This window comes from Schistocerca cancellata, chromosome 1 (assembly GCF_023864275.1).
Source record: "Schistocerca cancellata isolate TAMUIC-IGC-003103 chromosome 1, iqSchCanc2.1, whole genome shotgun sequence".
Taxonomy (NCBI): domain Eukaryota; kingdom Metazoa; phylum Arthropoda; class Insecta; order Orthoptera; family Acrididae; genus Schistocerca; species Schistocerca cancellata.
Genome location: NC_064626.1, coordinates 704,557,214 through 704,577,445, shown reverse-complemented (window position 1 = coordinate 704,577,445; position 20,232 = coordinate 704,557,214). Strand labels below are relative to the sequence as shown.

The following is a 20,232-nucleotide window of genomic DNA, read 5'->3' as shown; positions in this document are numbered from 1 at the left end:
CCACAAACAAGACTTCCTCTGCTTATCCACGTTTCAGGGAATGTCTGATACAGGTGACGACGAATCATCAGTCCAATGTGAGGTAGTGCTCCATCTTGTTGGAACCATATCGGTTCACGAATTACAAGTGAGGTACGTTCCATAAATATGGGTAGTATGTCTCTGACAAACACTGTGTACACTGGTGCATTTTAGAGTATACGAGGGTGGGATGGGGGTGGGGGGACAAACTGGCATAATATCGCATAGTATGTAATTACTGACAGTGCCACTCCACACGTTTACTGGTGGTCTGTGTTGATGGCTCTTCACACGTATAGCGTAGGGCCCAAACATGACTATTACAACTATTTAACATTCCGCCTCTGGTGAAACAAGTTTCATCCGTGGAAAATACATGCGCAGGAAACTGAGGATCGACTGCAGAGCACTGGAAGTACACTGACTGAAGACGACATGCACTCCGAAGTCAGAAGGAGTCAAAGTATGCACTTTCTGTGGATGGTAGGTGTATAGCTGCATTTCCTATAATATTCGCCACACATTACACTGTGAAAGATTTATTTCAGGGGCTATTGATCGAGTGCTGGTTAGAGCACTGCATCTTCTAAGTCGGGAGTCCGTGTAATTCGTCGTCCTCCCCGGTCGTTGTGCTATCGTGCCAATTATCCTGTTTCACTTAATCGTTGGAACAGTCTTGGAAACATGTTGCGAGACTGATGACTTCTATGCGGTTATTTGGTGCTGTGCAGCTTCTCCGCTTCTCTGCTGCTTTCGTTTGTTCTCCATACACGAAGATCATGTATGAATGTTCCATCACAGGGTACAACTCCATTTGGTTCGGACCGCTCGACGTTAATACTTCAACTCGTGACGCAGACCACAATCTACTACAGTGCGGCCATTGCACATCAGTATTGCTCATGTCAGCACTTGAGTTATTATCTTAACCTCTGCACCTACGTGCCCGTCATAGTAGCCTACCATACAATCTTAGCAACAACAGTACCGGTGCAAGCATTCCGCTGTCAGAGTTATAAGATTGAGTTTCGCTTGTAGCTTTCGATTCCGTCGATTCTGGACTAGTGTCCCTTACCTCAGACTGATACATTTACACTTCTCCACCATCCCTAAAAGTTTGCCGGCCGTAGTGGCCGAGCGGTTCTAGGCGCTACAGTCTGGAACCGCGCGACCGCTACGGTTGCAGGTTCGAATCGTGCCTCGGGCATGGATGTGTGTGATGTCCTTAGGTTAGATAGGTTTAAGTAGTTCTAAGTTCTAGGGGATTGATGACCTCAGAAGTTAAGGCTCATAGTGCTCAGAGCCATTTGAACCATTTGAACCCTACAAGTTTGTAACATCATCACGGAATCACTCTACATAGCACAGTATACAGTGTAACATCTATAGGTGATTTGAGGGGCACACGGAGCTGCAGCCTCTAGTAGCAACAGGGTCTAACCTGCCGATTCTCGAATCGTGGTTCGATGACACACTGCTTCAACTCTACGCCAGACTTCATCAACCGTAGTGGGTGGGATGGGGCGGCATGCCAGTCTCTCGGCAACCCATGACCTGATGTTTTCGATATGTGACAGATGTGGGGAACGTGCTGCTCAGGGCAACAGCCGAACACCACCTGTACCGAGGGAGGTCAGGAAATTACAGCCAACATGCGGTCTGAGCAATACTGGTCAAAGATGACAGAGAGTCCGACGATAGGGCACAGCCAACGGCCTTAAAGCGCACAGGTTGTGTAACTTTTCTAAGTTTATTTGTGTGAACTGAAACTAGGGTAAACTGAACCACTATTCTTCATAGTAGGAAAGTGTGCCGGCCGGAGTGGCCGAGCGGTTAAAGGCGCTACAGTCTGGAACCGCACGACCGCTACGGTCGCAGGTTCGAATCCTGCCTCGGGCATGGATGTGTGTGATGTTCTTAGGTTAGTTAGGTTTAAGTAGTTCTAAGTTCTAGGGGACTTATGACCACAGCAGTTGAGTCCCATAGTGCTTAGAGCCATTTTTTTTTTAGGAAAGTGTCGTGATGTAATGCCGAACAATGCAAGTCTTGTAATGACAAGAACGCTGTCTGATGAGTCACTCAAGCTGGCCGGAGTGGCCGTGCGGTTCTGGGAGCTGCGGTCTGGAGCCGAGCGACCGCTGCGGTCGCAGGTTCGAATCCTGCCTCGGGCATGGATGTGCGTGATAGGTTAGTTAGGTTTCATTAGTTCTAAGTTCTAGGCGACTGATGACCTCAGAAGTTAAGTCGCATAGTGCTCAGAGCCATTTGAACCATTTTTTGAGTCACTCAAACTTAAAATCTACAACTGTACTTTTCATTAACTTTGCCAAAGTGATTAGGAAACGTAACTGTACATTAAATAAGCTGTTCTGTAAAATTCAGTTATGCAGTACACTGAAGTGCTACAATGCGTGACATCACAATACATGAACTGTAATTCCAGTACCCCAAGTTAACAGAATTTAAATGATACATAAATTACTAATGGAATTTTGAAAGAATAAATCACCAAAAAGATTTCTATTTAAATGTCCTGTGAATTTACTTACTCAATCTCACTGAACAAAATTTCAAATACGGAATAATTCACATGCAAATCATGCTGGCGTAAACTGGCGCCAGCAACCGTGCGGCATAGAGGTTGCGCGAAGATCTACAGAGGCCAAAAACAGACTCACAGGAAACGTGCTGTCAACGCCCTCTCGTCTCCCGGTGACATACATGTCTTAACGCGTGTGTTGATTACTTCTATGGTCACGTTTTGGCGGGTGTTCGGTTTTCATTTGACTGCTCCTTATATAACGAATCGAAGAGAACAGAAGTGAGAAAATGGGATAATACAAGACGATTTCATGTTAAATATTAACACAAAAGACAGCAAAAGTAAAATATAGAAAACGAAATAAGGCAGTGAAGCAAATTTGTACAACAAAAAACTGTAGCCTTTTTCAACTGGTGTAAATGACAGTTATTAGGTTGGTGCATAGATTCGTACTTTTTTTCCATATGTTTGGTAAACATAACAAATACACATAACAGAGACTTTATTCATCAATAATATATTCTCCTTCACTATTTACAAAAGTCTGCCAAAGCCATGCTCGGAGCGCATTTTCATCCGGAAACGAAGTTCCTCGAAAGTTATTTGAGAGAGAGCTACCGAGCACGTCTTTGTAGGTAAATCTGGAAGGCTACAACTGGACTGCAAGACATTTTATGTATGCCTACTGTGGCGGATGGCATAGGTCCTCTGCGTTATTCAGTCACAACAAATCCGTTGGACCACGGCCTAATGACCATAAAACAAAAATCACCGAGGACTGAAATACCTATCTTGAGACCTGTATAACGGTACAGGATAGGAATGGTCGGTGTTGTTCACGAGCCAATTGATGACGAGCAAACAGAGATGCACATGTCGCCACTCGCTGATTTGTGTGATCTTGGCTTAGAGTATGAGGTGCCCATACACTCGATTTTTGAACCTTTCCCATTGCGTGCCAATGTCGCACGATGGTGGAATGATCACAGTTCATCACATTTGCCAGTTCTCGTGTGCACCGACATGGATCCTTGTGGATTAATGCGTTTAAACGATCTTCATCAAATCCCGAAGGTCTTCCTGAACGACGAGAGTCACTAGTGCAAAACGATCCTCCTTAAAACGAGAAAACCATTTTCTGGCCGTGCTCTGTCCAGTGTTATTAACCACATACACGGCGCAAAGGTTGAAACCGCCTACGCTGCTGCCACTCCTCTATTGCACTCAAACAAAAGAATGTGTGGGTAATGTTGCGATTTTTCCTCTCGGCACTCCACTTTCTAGGGCCCTCAGTTCCACCCACTGCCTTCAAATCATGGTATTTTACCAAAAATATATATTTTTGGACATAAAAATTGGGATTACGAAGCTATAAAACTGGATTCTGGAAAGAATTACTATTTCATTTTGAAATATTCTAGAACACGAAAATTTTGAATACAAATAACTTTTGGATTTTCGGAGAAAAGTAAAAAGTTTGTTGGAAAGAATATAATGTGTGCTTTCGAATGACATACGTTAATCCAAAACCGAACATTTTTTAGTGGGATTGAATTTCAGTTCGCTACACGGTTTGCAGGTATCTTAAATTATGAATGAACGTAACATAACGTAAACACCACTCAAGGATTAAACCTGTTCCAACTGGCCGACCTACCTACAAGGCAGTACGAGGAGCGATCTATTATAGGGGGACATGTGATTAGCTCTTCGCCAATTTCCATTAACGCCAGTAGACGAATCCTGATGGGATAGATGTTTCTTTATTCAAGCACCTGCTTATTTCGCCTCACGAGGCTGATTGGATCCCATTCCAGAAATGCGTGCCTCAGAAAAATCTGAGGGTGTCCCGGGAATAGATTGCACGTCCTTCCCCACAGAAGGCAGCAATGCTAACAATTTGGCTATTGAGGCGGTCTAAATTATGGATATTTCTTTCAATAAAATGTTTCTATATGAACTACTTACACTGTTGTCATCAACCAAGATTACCAGAGGGTATCATAGCACGCTGAAGCTTTGTATCCACTCCTAAACGAGAGCTTCTCAATGTCAGAAAACAGTTATCTCTACAACTACCAGATGAGCATTGTTCCTGTAATAGATTACGCTTGCATAGTATGGGGCAACGTGGCCCCAACGCACGTCATGGGACTAACGAGCCATCAGATTGAAATCTTTTGGGCTATCCCCATTCAGCAAAAAACCCACACGACCTTGCTGAAGAACACCCAGTTACTGACAGATTTAAGAACTTGGCGAGAAAGATTTACGCTTGTTCAAGAAACTTAACCAACACACTTGCTGGACAACTGCAAAGACGAAACTAGATCACCGACAACTGTAAGCGAACAGCCACCATACCACGAGGGTTGGAACTTTAATAGGGGCAACTATTTGTTTACAGCTCGTACAAAATAGATACATGTTTCAAAGTTTTACTGACCTTCAAAGTAGTCACCAGCATTGTGTATAACCCGCTGCCAGCGATGTGGAAGTCGTAGGATACTCTTAGCTGTGCCACTTGTGTAGACAGTTCGAGCGGCGAGATCTATTGCCTGACGATTGTGTAGCAGTTCTGAAGCGAATGCTGTGGAAGGTTTCCTTCAGTTTAGAAATCGAGCTGAACTTATGAGGGCTTAAATCAGGGGAGTACAGTAGGTGGTATATCACTTAGCAGCCCCATCAGTCAAAAAAATCAGTAACAGCTTGCACTGTACGTGCTTGAGCATTGTCCTGCAACATGATGGTCAGGTCCTGCAGAAAGTGTCATCATCACTTCTATCTATATGCTGTTCATTTTCGGAACACAACCTACGACCAGCTTAGAGACAGAAGTGATGACACTTTCTGCAGGACCTTACCATCATTTTGCAGGAGAATGCTCAAGAACGTACAGTGCAGGCTGTTACTGATTTATTTAACTGATGGGGTTGCTAAGTGCTATACCACCTACTGCACTCCCCTGATTTAAGCCCTCGTGAGTGCAACTCGATTTCTAAACTGAAGGAAACACTTTACAACATTCGCTTCAGAACTGCTACAAATTCGTCGAGCAATAGACCGCGCCACTGGAGCTGTCAACACACCTGGCACTGCTAAGAGTATCCTACGACTTCCACGTCGCTGGCAACGGGTTATACACAATACTGGTGACTACTTTGAAGGTTGGTAAAACTTTGAAACACGTATCTAGTTTGTACGAGCTGTAGATAAATAGTTGCCCCTAGTAAAGTTCCAACCCTCGTAAATAAAGTAAACAGCAGGGCAGCAGGGCCGCCAGAAGAAAGCAATCCTCGTCCTTTCACTCCCTCCCCCAAACCCCTTCCCCTTCCCATAGAAACAAAAATGAATACAAAGACTCCAGCAGGCTGAACCTGCGCAATAACCTCAGTGATTAACCAGTTCAGGAAATTATTCCCAACAAGAAGAGGCAGTCGTCGTGTGGCCAATCGCGTTACCCACTGAGGAGTTGAGGGGGGGGGGGGAAACTGACCCCTCTCTCAGTTTCAATCCTGGGTACGCTCTTGGTCGTCGCTCAGACGTTTGCAAACGGGAACAAAACCTTAATTTTTCGAGAGAGTGAGAGTTACTTCAGGTGACAGTTACACGTGCCACTCGTTGTGGAAAGTAGTGTGCAATTCAATATATTCAAGAAGACACTGCGACGAGACATTAAAGTTAGTAAAACCCATCTTGTAATGATACGGGATGATGAGAACTTGAGGCACAGTGACAGGTTAATCTCTTGTGTACAAGTGATGCTAAGAAGTTCATTTCCTGGTACGTTTACGTTTGCGGCCTGCGTCAGGCAAAGATAATCGGCATTACACAACGCATGAAAGGATAAAGGTTTTAAAATCAAGGAGTGTAACAAAACTAGAGATAAGTGATGTACGTGGCCTGATGATTGAGAGTAATTTCTTTCTGTAGTGGAGGGTCGAGTTCGCAGGCCCACGGTTCCTGCATCGATAGGTGCCTGAGTAATAAAGAAACTTCACAAGTAATGCAGGCCGCGTTCGTGTTGTCACATTCCCCTAAGACAAAGCTAACGCACTTGGCAAGGACTTTTACCTCAAGAGCAGCAGCGGGGAAAGCAACAAGCCTTCCCATCCAGGAATCGTTTATCGGTGACCTCTACGGGATGTACAAGAGAGAGTGAGAGAGAGAAAGAGAGAGAGAGGGTGGGGGGGGGGGGGAGGGAAGGGCTTTTTAAAGTTATTTAGTTTTTCAAGTTTAGTTATTGTTTTAAATTTTGGGAAAATGGGCTATTCGCAAAGTCTGTTTGTTCATTTAAGATGGTGTGGGGTGATTTATTGTTATGGGTGAAAATCTCTAATTGTTCCAGGAGCTCCATTTTTATTCCTTTGTCTGGAATGTGTTGGATACGTAGATTCGTTTTTGATATTTGTTACTGAATGACTGTTTTGTGCTACGTGGGTTGCCAAACTAGATTTACTTAAAAATTTTAAACGTAATGCATCTGTGTGTTCTTCGTATGGAATTTCAAAGGTTCGTCCTGTTCGCCCTATGTAGTAGCAGGAGCAGCTGTCGCAGGTTAATGTATGTATACCACATTTTTGAAAAAGTTGCTTGGCTGCTTTAGTGTTATGAACTATTTTGTTTTGTATTTTCTTGGTTGTGTAGTAACTTATTTTGACTCTGAGTGGTTTAAACAGTTTTACAAGTTGGTATGAGATGTTACTAAGGAATGGCATGGAGATATATTTAGTTTCCTCTGCTATTGAGGACTTTGTTGTTGATGCTGTTTGATTGTTTTTTTTTTTGTTTTCATCTAATTTGTCAACTATGTATCGGTCATAAGCATTGTTGTGGGCTATTGTTTTTAAAATGTTTAATTCTTTGATTTTTATATGAGATTCAGAATGCTATTTTGTGTCGATTTTGGTGGCATGAAGTGTATTTTACAATAACAGCTTATGTGGTAGGTCTTCTGTAAATTTTCAATTTATGTATGGTGTTATGAAAGGTCATGTTTAGCTCAAGAAAATTAATTCCTTGTTGTGTTTGGTGTTCAACTGTAAATTGTTTTTTGGGATGTATATTATTAAGTTTCTCGGCTAAGCTTTCTATTTCAGTTAAACTTTTTGTTAATAGATTTTTACAAATAGCACATGTCATCTTTGCCGTATAACTACATGTTATTTCTGCAATAGAGAAATGGATGCATACTTGCTGTCGCCAGTGTATATTACAAGAGCAAATCGAACAGACTCTCTGCTCTAACACAAACTGTTTGACGTAACTTTAGTTATCCTCCTTGGTTTATTCACGTTTTGTAAAGCATGTGGAGCGTGTTACCGGTGGCTGATTGTGTGAAGTGCAGCAAAATTAGCGTCACTGAAAAGCGTTCATTATATTTACCAGAATACTGTGCGCAGCAACAACTAACCAACGGATACTAATAACTGTAAGAAAGGCAGCAAAATCGATCTCATAATGTGAATAATTCTCGTCACACTCAGTGCTTACAAGTTTCGTTTACACATCTTGCCACAGGTACACGACTCCCACACTGCTGCAGACAATCAATAAATGTGTACCACCTGATGATGAATCGCTAGGCGGTTCGAAACCGGTAATGGGATAAAAAAAAAGCGACTGGTTGCAGTAATTTTAAGAAATCATTATTCATCACAGTCGCAATGATCCTCATCCGTAATGGATAAAAGTCTTATTTTGACTGCATCTCCTACCGTGTCCGTCAGCTGGTGACCTTTATTAAATCGTATAGAAGCTACATACACTCGAGCCACCTGTCGCCACCTGTCTTACTCGAGACTCAGTCTGCACACCTGTTCACAGATCTCTCATCTCAACAGGGACGATGTAGAGGAGCTACGCCACACACCCTGACCACAAAGAACACCCCTTATCGTAACACCACCTTCTCCGCATTTCACTGTTGACACTACAATTGATGATAAGTAACGTTCTCTAGGCTTTTGCCAAACCAAACCCTTTCATCGGATTGCGGCAGGGTGTAGCGTGAGTCATCAAACTGAATCACTCGTCCAGTTATCCAGTGTCCAGTGACGTCGCTCTTTGCACCACCTCAAGCTTCACTTAGCACTGACTGCGTAAATGTGTAATGTGTAGCTCACCAGGAGCTGCTCGACCACTGTTCCCTATTTCTTGCCAACTCCGTACGCACTGTCACTGTGCTAGCTGGATCGCTGTTCGCACTCTGTAACTCACGAGTGATTCCATTCGCTGACTGCACGATATTTTTTACCGTCACCCACTGTAGTCCGCGAAGGTTTCCCTACCCGTCAGTACGTGAGTTCTGCCTGGTCTTAGTTTAGCTGTGCTTCTTCCTTCGCGTATCCGCTTCACAATGACACCACCAACAGTCGACATCGGCAGCTTTAGATGGGGTGATATGTCCCTGACGGAACTGTTGCTCAGGTGACATCCAATGAGCAGTCCACGTTCGAATTAGCTCAGCTCTGTCCACTCTTCACCTACCCGTTCTGCTGTTACTGCTTCTCTACTGACAACGCAACACTCCCTGCCTTCATTTATACTGGGCATATTGATTCGTGACATTTAATGGTCACCAGACCGTTACATGGGGGTGTCCGGATAGTACTGGACAGATAGCGTGTAAGTAAAACATGATAACCTATGAAAAAATGAAATGTAGATTAAACTGAATTACTTATGTACCTTTTCAAAAATTGAGCAGTTTACCTCTGTATACGTGACGCCCATACTACACACACACACACACACACACACGTTTCTTTGTGTCCCAGAAATAAATCAAAAATAGGCCCTGTTCGATCAACATTTATGGGAGGTTTTCGTTGGTCTTCACGCGAATCGCCTCCCGATCATTCCCAAAGGTGAGACCCTCTGCTAAACTCCTAGCCTACTACTGGGATAATTACTTAAAATATCAAAGTTTGTTCTACAATATCCTGCCCAACTCTCAGAAATAGGAAATGAAAGACGTGTAAAAAAGCTTCGCTTACAACTATGCCTTCACATTCTATGAAGATCTTTTGAGGAAAGCACGTACACTACATCGTTAAGTCATCGTGTACCACCATAGCTCTAATGCTGTACTCATTTATTTTGCCTTTTTGTTTTGTTTAGTGTTATATCGGTGGGTTTCTGTAAATTTTGTTGGATTGAATCGATACCATGAGAGTGGTTACTCTTTTCTGTGTAAAAAACTTTGATGTCATGGTTTGGTTCTATGCAATGTAGTGTATCTATCATTTGAATTCTTTGCCGCATTTGGAGGGAACAAAATGTATATAATTGTTATTTTGTTTAAAATTTTTTGTAGAAATGTCAATATATGCAAATGTTCTGTTTTATTTAAAATGTTTGTTTGCTCTTATGTTAACTGCTGACCTTCACTTAGGGTTCTTAGTTATTTTGTTTGTAAAAGGTAATGTGGTTCCCCTCGGGAACGAAACTTTGTAGTGCACGCAAAATGTGGTTGGCGTGGATACAAAGGTGGAACCAAGAGTCAGTCGAGGACGAACTACCAAACTATCAACTGCTCATGTAAAAGTTGTGTATTGTGCTAGTTCCGAGAGAGGCTTTTCCTGACGCTTTCCAATGCCTTGGATGGACGGATAAAGAGCTGGAACTATTCTGGAATTGGTATCTATCATCGCCACCAAGAAATGACAGAGTCTAGCAATTCTACCTGCAAATCCACCTACCAAAATGCAATCGCCACCACATTGCGCAATCACTGTAATGGACCACTATAGTAATGTACAGTGAAGAATCATCTCATAGGATGTTATAGTATACCCAAATATAAGGTAAAATTTGATTGAACTCTTGTACCTACCGTGATTTATCCTTAGTGACATATCCACTTCACGCTAAAGTGTTTGCCGAGTGTCCTTTATTGAAGGCATATTAAAATTAATATGGCAATAGAGTGTGCTATAATTAATATTGTTTGTTGAAAGGATCTTACAAATATCTCAAATTTGTGTTTCAATGCAGTAAACGTTCAGAACTGCAACTGTTGAGAGTTATATGTTGATGCTTGCTAAGTGCTTGTTTCACTGCTGTAATGAAAGTGTGTTTAGTTTGCTCTGCTACCGTGGTCAGTATTAAGGGCCTCCCTCCATTGAAAGTAGTTCAAATGCACAAATTTACTTAATTTAGAAAGTTTCGATTACTCTTGCTATTCAAGTCAAATTCTGTACAATATTGGGTTCCTCTTGTGTATTAAAAGTGCATATTAATGTTGTAACAGGATCCATAGTTTGTCTATTGTGCTCATGCTACATAACGATTAATAGAAAGACAACTATCAATGAAAACAGTATCTTCTTTATTCAAAAGACAGTGAGAAGTAATCTGTTAGTGAATTCCATTTAATTCTCATTGTAAATAAAAAGGTATTTAGCTGAGAGAGACTTAACCTATGACCAGTTTATAATTTCGCAGTGAACTACATTTACAATTTTTTGTCAGATAGGAAAATGTTTGAAAAGTAATATTGAACCTATGCCTATTTTATAATTCTACAGTGAATATTGGTAGTAATATTATTGAGACCATTCAGTTGACCAAGCCTTGAAGGCAAAAGTATATGTCATTTTGTGTTACCATTATGCAAATAGCCATGTTCTCTTATAACTATTAGCACTTTCTTTAACGTGAACATATGCAGGTGCCAGAGTTCACTGCACTCTCGTGTGACGAAGTACAGGCTGTGATTACCCATAGAAGTTACTTATTTTCAGTTTCTTGAATAAGAATGTTACTCATTCTCTTGCCTAATTAGGCTGGCGACCGTTTTCTTTATTCTTTGAACAGTGTAAATAGGTAAAACATTGTTTGTTACTGTTTAAATATTTACATAATTTTCACTTTCACTTCCGATAAGCCACCTCCGTTAGGTACAACATGGTCAACATAACGAAATTCCTCTCAGAGGGTAACACTGCTCTGTTGCTCTATACCATAACTGCTTGCTCTATACCATAACTGCTTGAATAAAAATAATTTCACTGTAGAAACTGCCTCCAGCTTTGAGGTTATAGTGTAGTAGTAGCGGACAGTAGTGTTATATGTGGCTTTTCCGTGACAGGACTACTTGTTCTGTTGGGGCATAGTATGTAATAGACGAAATTTGGTATTTGACTGCTCAAGCTACGTAAATGCAGTTGCAGTGTTATTATCGCCTTTACTTTATTACACAAGCGGAGAGTTACACACACACGTATTCGGCCTCCTTAATTTTGTCTGGAGCGTGTTGTCGCAGACATAAATTAGTATCAGCTCCAACCCTCGGTTCAGACCAAGTATTTCAGGAAGTTTCTCTTGGTTGCCGGTAAATAACGAAGCTCCAGCTGGAGTTCACTTTGCACTATGTCAGCTTGTCTCGTATTTGAAAACCTGTGGGCTCTAAAATGTATCCCATTTGGAACAGGCCGCTCCACCCTTCGCGACACAGACCTGAAGTATGTAAAACAAATTGAGATATGAAACTTGATGGCCGGAAATGTCACACTTTCTTAAATATTCAGGGCTGTTAAGTCTTGGTCTAAGGCATTTCTAGAAATACCCAAGGTTTCTTCACGCATGCGGCCGTGAGCACTCGAAAACGAAAATTTTCTGCAAAGAGTAGCCAGGCATGGTACGAATAGGGTCTTCATAAAAGCTAAAACCATACTTGATGTCCTCCCAGACGGGAACGAAAAGTTATCTCCAAGCAATTCATTCGGCTACAGCATAAGAGCTTGGAATGTTTCAATTAGTGCAAAAATAATGTTGTAACACAGATTGTTTCGTTTATTACAATTAATCGCCTTAGTTGAAATTATATTTCAATTGGGCAATGTGTTGATAAGTAAAAGGGCAGTCGAATGAAAATGAGGCAGATGAAAAAATTAAGGAAACTTTTATTATTCTGAAGTATTCGCCATAACTGTTAATAAATTTATCCCACGGTGAGACAAGACGGTCAACGTCTGCATGGGAAAAACCGAGCGAGGTGACGCAGTGGTCACCACACTGGACTCGCATTCGGGAGGACGACGGTTCAAATCCGCGTCCGGCTGTCCTGATTCAGGGTTTTTGTGATTTCCCTAAGTCGCTTCAGGCAAACGCCGGGTTGGTTCCTTTGAAATGACGTGGCCGATTTCCTTCCAAATCCTTCCCTAATCCGAGCTTGTGCTTCGTCTCTAATGAATTCATTGTCGACGGGACGGTAAACACTAATCTCCTCCTCTTCATGGAAAAATGTTTGCGATTCGATACGGAACAGTGATTATTCAGGTCCAGTCCATCGTGGGCTGGAGCCAGAGAAGTGCAACAGCTGCTACCTACTGACACGCGCACAGCTACTTAATATCACACGCAGCATGAAAACGTTGAGTTTGTTGCGAAGTGGTATCTACAGGGTGTTTCAAAAATGACCGGTATATTTGAAACGGCAATAAAAACTAAACGAGCAGCGATAGAAATACACCGTTTGTAGCAATATGCTTGGGACAACAGTACATTTTCAGGCAGACAAACTTTCGAAATTACAGTAGTTACAATTTTCAACAACAGATGGCGCTGCGGTCTGGGAAACTCTATAGTACGATATTTTCCACATATCCACCATGCGTAGCAATAATATGGCGTAGTCTCTGAATGAAATTACCCGAAACCTATGACAACGTGTCTGGCGGAATGGCTTCACATGCAGATTAGATGTACTGCTTCAGCTGTTCAATTGTTTCTGGATTCTGGCGGTACACCTGGTCTTTCAAGTGTTCCCACAGAAAGAAGTCACAGGGGTTCATGTCTGGCGAATAGGGAGGCCAATCCACGCCGCCTCCTGTATGTTTCGAATAGCCCAAAGTAATCACACGATCATCGAAATATTCATTCAGGAAATTAAAGACGTCGGCCGTGCGATGTGGCCGGGCACCATCTTGCATAAACCACGAGGTGTTCGCAGTGTCGTCTAAGGCTGTTTGTACCGCCACAAATTCACGAAGAATGTCCAGATAGCGTGATGCAGTAATCATTTTGGATCTGAAAAATGGGCCAATGATTCCTTTGGAAGAAATGGCGGCCCAGACCAGTACTTTTTGAGGATGCAGGGACGATGGGACTGCAACATGGGGCTTTTCGGTTCCCCATATGCGCCAGTTCTGTTTATTGACGAAGCCGTCCAGGTAAAAATAAGCTTCATCAGTAAACCAAATGCTGCCCACATGCATATCGCCGTCATCAATCCTGTGCACTATATCGTTAGCGAATGTCTCTCGTGCAGCAATGGTAGCGGCGCTGAGGGGTTGCCGCGTTTGAATTTTGTATGGATAGAGGTGTAAACTCTGGCGCATGAGACGATACGTGGACGTTGGCGTCATTTGGACCGCAGCTGCAACACGGCGAACGGAAACCCGAGGCCGCTGTTGGATCACCTGCTGCACTAGCTGCGCGTTGCCCTCTGTGGTTGCCGTACGCGGTCGCCCTACCTTTCCAGCACGTTCATCCGTCACGTTCCCAGTCCGTTGAAATTTTTCAAACAGATCCTTTATTGTATCGCTTTTCGGTCCTTTGGTTACATTAAACCTCCGTTGAAAACTTCGTCTTGTTGCAACAACACTGTGTTCTAGGCGGTGGAATTCCAACACCAGAAAGATCATCTGTTCTAAGGAATAAACCATGTTGTCTACAGCACACTTGCACGTTGTGAACAGCACACGCTTACAGCATAAAGACGACGTACAGAATGGCGCACCCACAGACTGCGTTGTCTTCCATATCTTTCACATCACTTGCAGCGCCATTTGTTGTTGAAAATTGTAACTACTGTAATTTCGAAAGTTTGTCCGCCTGAAAATGTACTGTTGTCCCAAGCATATTGCAACAAACGGTGTATTTCTATCGCTGCTCGTTTAGTTTTTATTGCCGTTTCAAATATACCGGTCATTTTTGAAACACCCTGTAACATCCAGGAACATGGATCTGTGATTTTTCATTAAAATACTTGGCACATTCGAGTTTATATGAGTATTAATCTTAAGTTTTTAATGGAAAGCTAACGGCCTTGCCCCAGTGGTAACACCGGTTCCCGTCAGATCACCGAAGTTAAGCGCTGTCGGGCTGGGCTAGCACTTGGATGGGTGACCATCCGGTCTGCCGAGCGCTGTTGGCAAGCGGGGAGCACCCAGCCCTTATGAGGTAAAACTGAGGAGCTTCTTGATTGAGAAGTAGCGGCTCCGGTCTCGTAAACTGACATATGGCTGGGAGAGCGGTGTGCTGACCACACGCCCCTCCGTGTCCGCATCCGGTGACGCCTATAGGCTGAGGATGACACTGGGCCGATCGGTACCGTTGGGCCTTCATGGCCTATTCGAGAAGAGTTATAGTTTAATGGAAAGTATTAACTACACGAACAGAAAAAATTCGCAACACCAAGAAGGAGATCTGCTGCGTAAAGGAAAGCTGGTAAGCGTGCTTTTACATATGAAAGACCATTATTCAAATTTCCCTCCAGACCCATAAGAGTGCGCTAGTAGCGCCACTAACAGGATGGAAATCACGTTTGCTATAAATATTCGCTGTAACGTTCGTGAGTATTAGTTACCTTTGAGACTGGACGTGGTGAGTTGATGTTAGGTAAGAACGCCTTTAAGGCGACAAAGATACTATCATCAGCACCTCACTGAGTTTGAACGAGGTCGCGTAATAGGGCTACAAGAAGCTCGATGTTCCTTATGCTATAACGCAGAGAGAGTAGGCAAGTATGTAGCCTCTGTTCGTGATTACTGGTAGCTGTGATGACGTGAATGTACCGTCGCAAGAAGGCCTAGCTCTGATCGGAATCCTGGCACTGCCGAGACCGAAGACCATAGTGTTCGGCGTATAGTCTTGGCACATCGTACTGCACGTGCAGCAGCAATTTGAGCAGCAGTTGGCACCAGCGTGCTGTTGAAAATCGTTTACCTCAAGGACATCTCCGAGTTAGAGCCCTGTAGCGTGCATTCCACTGACCACAAACCACCGCCATTTGTGACTTCAATTGTGTCAAGCGAGAGACAGTAAGTCCTTATGACATTATCTATCGCCCCAGAAGTACAAGCATTTTTCCCCCAGAAACTTCACATGATTTTTTTGAATCAAGTAACAAACCTGTGGATTTCTCAGTAACTAGTCATCATGCTGTCAGATTGGGCCCACCTATGTAGCTCAGTGGTTACCATTACATAGTGAGGACCCAGAAGCGATTCCCAGTACTGCCAGGAATTTTTCCTTGGGAGGTGGGCGGAGGTGACCTGGAACAGACTGCACTCAGCCTCATGATTCCAACCAAGGGGCTACTTGATTGAGAAGTAGCAGCTCCAAAGTCAAGAAAGAAGCCAACGACTGGGAGAGCAGTGTGCTGGTCCTATGCCCCTCCAAATCTCATCCAAATGACACCATTGATGGAGCACGACATGGGTCTCGGTCTGTCCTGATTGGCTTGTCTAAGTTTTACTTGCTTGCTTTGCTATCAGATTGAGACCTCAGTATGTTATTCTGTTGCAATAGAAAACTTAAATAAAAATAGTCTCGTGTACCAATAGCCACTGAAACTGGGAAACAATAACACATAAAAAAGAAGTATTGATAGTGTTATTGATAAAGAGTGGGTTGATATCAATCTCATGCAAGTAATAGGGCAGAGCAGCTTCTGGGGCGTTTTTTTTTTTTTTTTTTTTTTTTTTTAGTGTGGATTGCATACATTCAGGAGTAAACTGGATTGAATTATAACTTCCTTCCCCTCCCCTTAACATATTGTTCAGTTAATTGATTTATGACCCCCTAGGGATAATCTGTCCTTCTGAGAAAGCTCCCAACTCATCCCCCTCTCCAACTCCTACACCCATTTGGGAAACCCTCTGACCGATATCAAATTAATTGACTAACTAATTAAATTGATAAATTAATTATCCCCCCCCTCTGGGAAATCCCATAGCCCCCCTCCTCTCCGCCATCTGAAAACTTGGAGGGAAAAAGAATCGGTCTGTGCTGGAGAGGATGGATCTCACGACAGGAAATCCAAATAAATGTCAGTTAACATAGCAAAGCATATACTGTTTATTTATAAAATTCAATTGCAGGGGACAGATCTCTCTTTTATTTGGTGGCAAAAATTATGGAAGATGAAGATCTTGTAAGATACATCTAAAAGAAGTAATTAAATAGATTGCTTGTTTTCCAGTCATGCAAGGAATACTGTCATGCAATCGACGTCAACATAACTCATCACACGTAATTACTGTGTTAAAAATCTTCTGACCATGCCTTAACTTCACACAGACCACAGGCAGACGTTCTGGCCACTTCGTGTATGCCTGCTCGCACACGTCGTTAGAGAGGCTCGCACACAGGGGTGGCTCTTGCACCTCTCAGACTGGAAGTCACACTAATCTCCGAACAAAGCATCAGGTGACGGCAACTCTTTGCACAGCTGTGCTGACAGGTAAGAAGAGGTGGAAACATTAGCCTCCCACTGCCACAAACATCACATGTTATGTCCTGCTCTGATTACAGTGCTACAAATTGGTGTTGGGAATAACATATCACAAAAGAAACGTCGCTAATAAAGACCTAAACATTCTACAAAGGTCGCAAAAAAGCCCTACCCAGCATGTATTCTGCAGACAGGCTCTATAAAACAAACACCAGCAAACAGCTCTGAGCAAATGTATGAAGCTAGAAAAATAACTCCATTACGGCACTTCTCTGGGACGGTCATGACAACATGTCTGCTCCCGTAGTGTCTGGAAGACTTGTGCCCAGTCCCACGTACAACTAGCGAGTGATCCCAGTGTCACCAAGTGACATCGATGTGAACTAGTGACTGGTGATCACATCACAAATACACTCCTGGAAATGGAAAAAAGAACACATTGACACCGGTGTGTCAGACCCACCATACTTGCTCCGGACACTGCGAGAGGGCTGTACAAGCAATGATCACACGCACGGCACAGCGGACACACCAGGAACCGCGGTGTTGGCCGTCGAATGGCGCTAGCTGCGCAGCATTTGTGCACCGCCGCCGTCAGTGTCAGCCAGTTTGCCGTGGCATACGGAGCTCCATCGCAGTCTTTAACACTGGTAGCATGCCGCGACAGCGTGGACGTGAACCGTATGTGCAGTTGACGGACTTTGAGCGAGGGCGTATAGTGGGCATGCGGGAGGCCGGGTGGACGTACCGCCGAATTGCTCAACACGTGGGGCGTGAGGTCTCCACAGTACATCGATGTTGTCGCCAGTGGTCGGCGGAAGGTGCACGTGCCCGTCGACCTGGGACCGGACCGCAGCGACGCACGGATGCACGCCAAGACCGTAGGATCCTACGCAGTGCCGTAGGGGACCGCACCGCCACTTCCCAGCAAATTAGGGACACCGTTGCTCCTGGGGTATCGGCGAGGACCATTCGCAACCGTCTCCATGAAGCTGGGCTACGGTCCCGCACACCGTTAGGCCGTCTTCCGCTCACGCCCCAACATCGTGCAGCCCGCCTCCAGTGGTGTCGCGACAGGCGTGAATGGAGGGACGAATGGAGATGTGTCGTCTTCAGCGATGAGAGTCGCTTCTGCCTTGGTGCCAATGATGGTCGTATGCGTGTTTGGCGCCGTGCAGGTGAGCGCCACAATCAGGACTGCATACGACCGAGGCACACAGGGCCAACACCCGGCATCATGGTGTGGGGAGCGATCTCCTACACTGGCCGTACACCACTGGTGATCGTCGAGGGGACACTGAATAGTGCACGGTACATCCAAACCGTCATCGAACCCATCGTTCTACCATTCCTAGACCGGCAAGTGAACTTGCTGTTCCAACAGGACAATGCACGTCCGCATGTATCCCGTGCCACCCAACGTGCTCTAGAAGGTGTAAGTCAACTACCCTGGCCAGCAAGATCTCCTGATCTGTCCCCCATTGAGCATGTTTGGGACTGGATGGAGCGTCGTCTCACGCGGTCTGCACGTCCAGCACGAACGCTGGTCCAACTGAGGCGCCAGGTGGAAATGGCATGGCAAGCCGTTCCACAGGACTACATCCAGCATCTCTACGATCGTCTCCATGGGAGAATAGCAGCCTGCATTGCTGCGAAAGGTGGATATACACTGTACTAGTGCCGACATTGTGCATGCTCTGTTGCCTGTGTCTATGTGCCTGTGGTTCTGTCAGTGTGATCATGTGATGTATCTGACCCCAGGAATGTGTCAATAAAGTTTCCCCTTCCTGGGACAATGAATTCACGGTGTTCTTATTTCAATTTCCAGGAGTGTAGCTACGTGGTCCATCCCCTTTTGTATAGACAGACGAAAGAAAATCAAGTAATTAAATTTCAAGAACACTCGGCATATCTCATGTGTCAATGGATGCAGAGGTGTTTGAGAACGCAAGCACACTCCTCCACACATGGCCCATAACCTACACAATTACAAAGGCAGCCAATCGCAGGCTGAGCAGTAGTTCACTGTTCATAGTTCAGTATTCGCCCACCCACGGAGCGCCTTGGGCATCACCACCTGGACAGTCCATAGATCCCAGAGGAGAAATCAGTTTCCTTTTGATATCTGATACCTGGGAAACCACTTCTACTTTCTCTCAAGTGGCTACTTCCTGTTTGTGTTGCGTGAACCAATCTGTCTAAACCTTTCGACCAAGGTATCCCCAAATACTGCTATCTAATTGGTTCCCACCGAATTACTGGCCAGAGCTTGAGTGTATACAAACCCTACCCCCTCCGCCCTCGGTCTCATGCTGTCATTTGCGGTTGGGTCGGCTCTATTATATTCCCTCTTCTTGTGCGTTCCTAGTCGGTTGGCTTTGCTATCGTCTTCTCTGTACCAACATGAAACATCTTGCAGCAACATCAGGAAGCGGCAATTCCAATGGCGGCAAATGCCGAAGGCAGTGAGAATTACCTAGTGAGTTAATACTCAATTCAGCAACTGTAACTTTTTCTTCCACTAAGAATTTAGTAGTAGCGATATTAAATACATTTCGCCTTATTGTTTCAGGATATTCCCCCAAAGTTATGGATGAGTTGGAGGTGGAGAGGTTGCAGCAACAGCGCTGTATGTAATATATATATTCCTCTTCATATACATAATGTGCCATTGTTATCCAGTGGTCAGCCAGTGAGTCTTTGCTATTGTACATGAAATCTAAAACCAAAACCGATAAGTGTAATTTTTTCACTAAGAATTTCATATTATTGAATACATGTCATCTTATTGGTTCAGTATATGTCCTGCATACACTATGTGATAGAAAGTATACGGACACCTGGATGAAAATGACTTACAAGTTCATGGCGCTCTCCATCGGTAATGCTGGTATTCGATATGGCGTTGGCCCACCCTTAGCCTTGATCACAGCTTCCACTCTCGCAGGCATAAGTTCAATCAGGTGCAGGAAGGTTTCTTGGGGAATGAAAGGCCATTCTTCACGGAAGCTGCACTGAGGAGAGATATCGACGTCGGTCGGTATGGCCTGGATGAAGTCGGCGTTCCAAAACATCCCAAAGGTGTTCAGTAGGATTCAGGTTAGGACTTTGTGCAGGCCAGTCCATTACAAGGTTGTTATTGTCGTGTAACTACTCCATCACAGGCAGTGTTGAAAGATGCAATCGCCATCCCTGAATTGCTCTT

The 20,232-nt window shown here is 44.0% G+C and overlaps 1 protein-coding gene and 1 pseudogene across 1 annotated transcript in view; both read left to right on the top strand.

Annotated features, from left to right (window-relative positions):
* Nucleotides 1–19,664, top strand: part of LOC126095995 (uncharacterized histidine-rich protein DDB_G0274557-like) — a 58,807-nt gene extending 39,143 nt beyond the window's left edge. The window contains exons 2-3 of the mRNA XM_049910585.1: nt 16,874–17,036; nt 19,600–19,664. Of these exons, the coding sequence (XP_049766542.1) occupies nt 16,874–17,036; nt 19,600–19,664 (228 nt within the window). The remainder of the gene's footprint in view (nt 1–16,873; nt 17,037–19,599) is intronic.
* Nucleotides 14,609–14,726, top strand: LOC126102663 (5S ribosomal RNA; annotated as a pseudogene).
* Nucleotides 19,665–20,232: the final 568 nt, after the last annotated feature.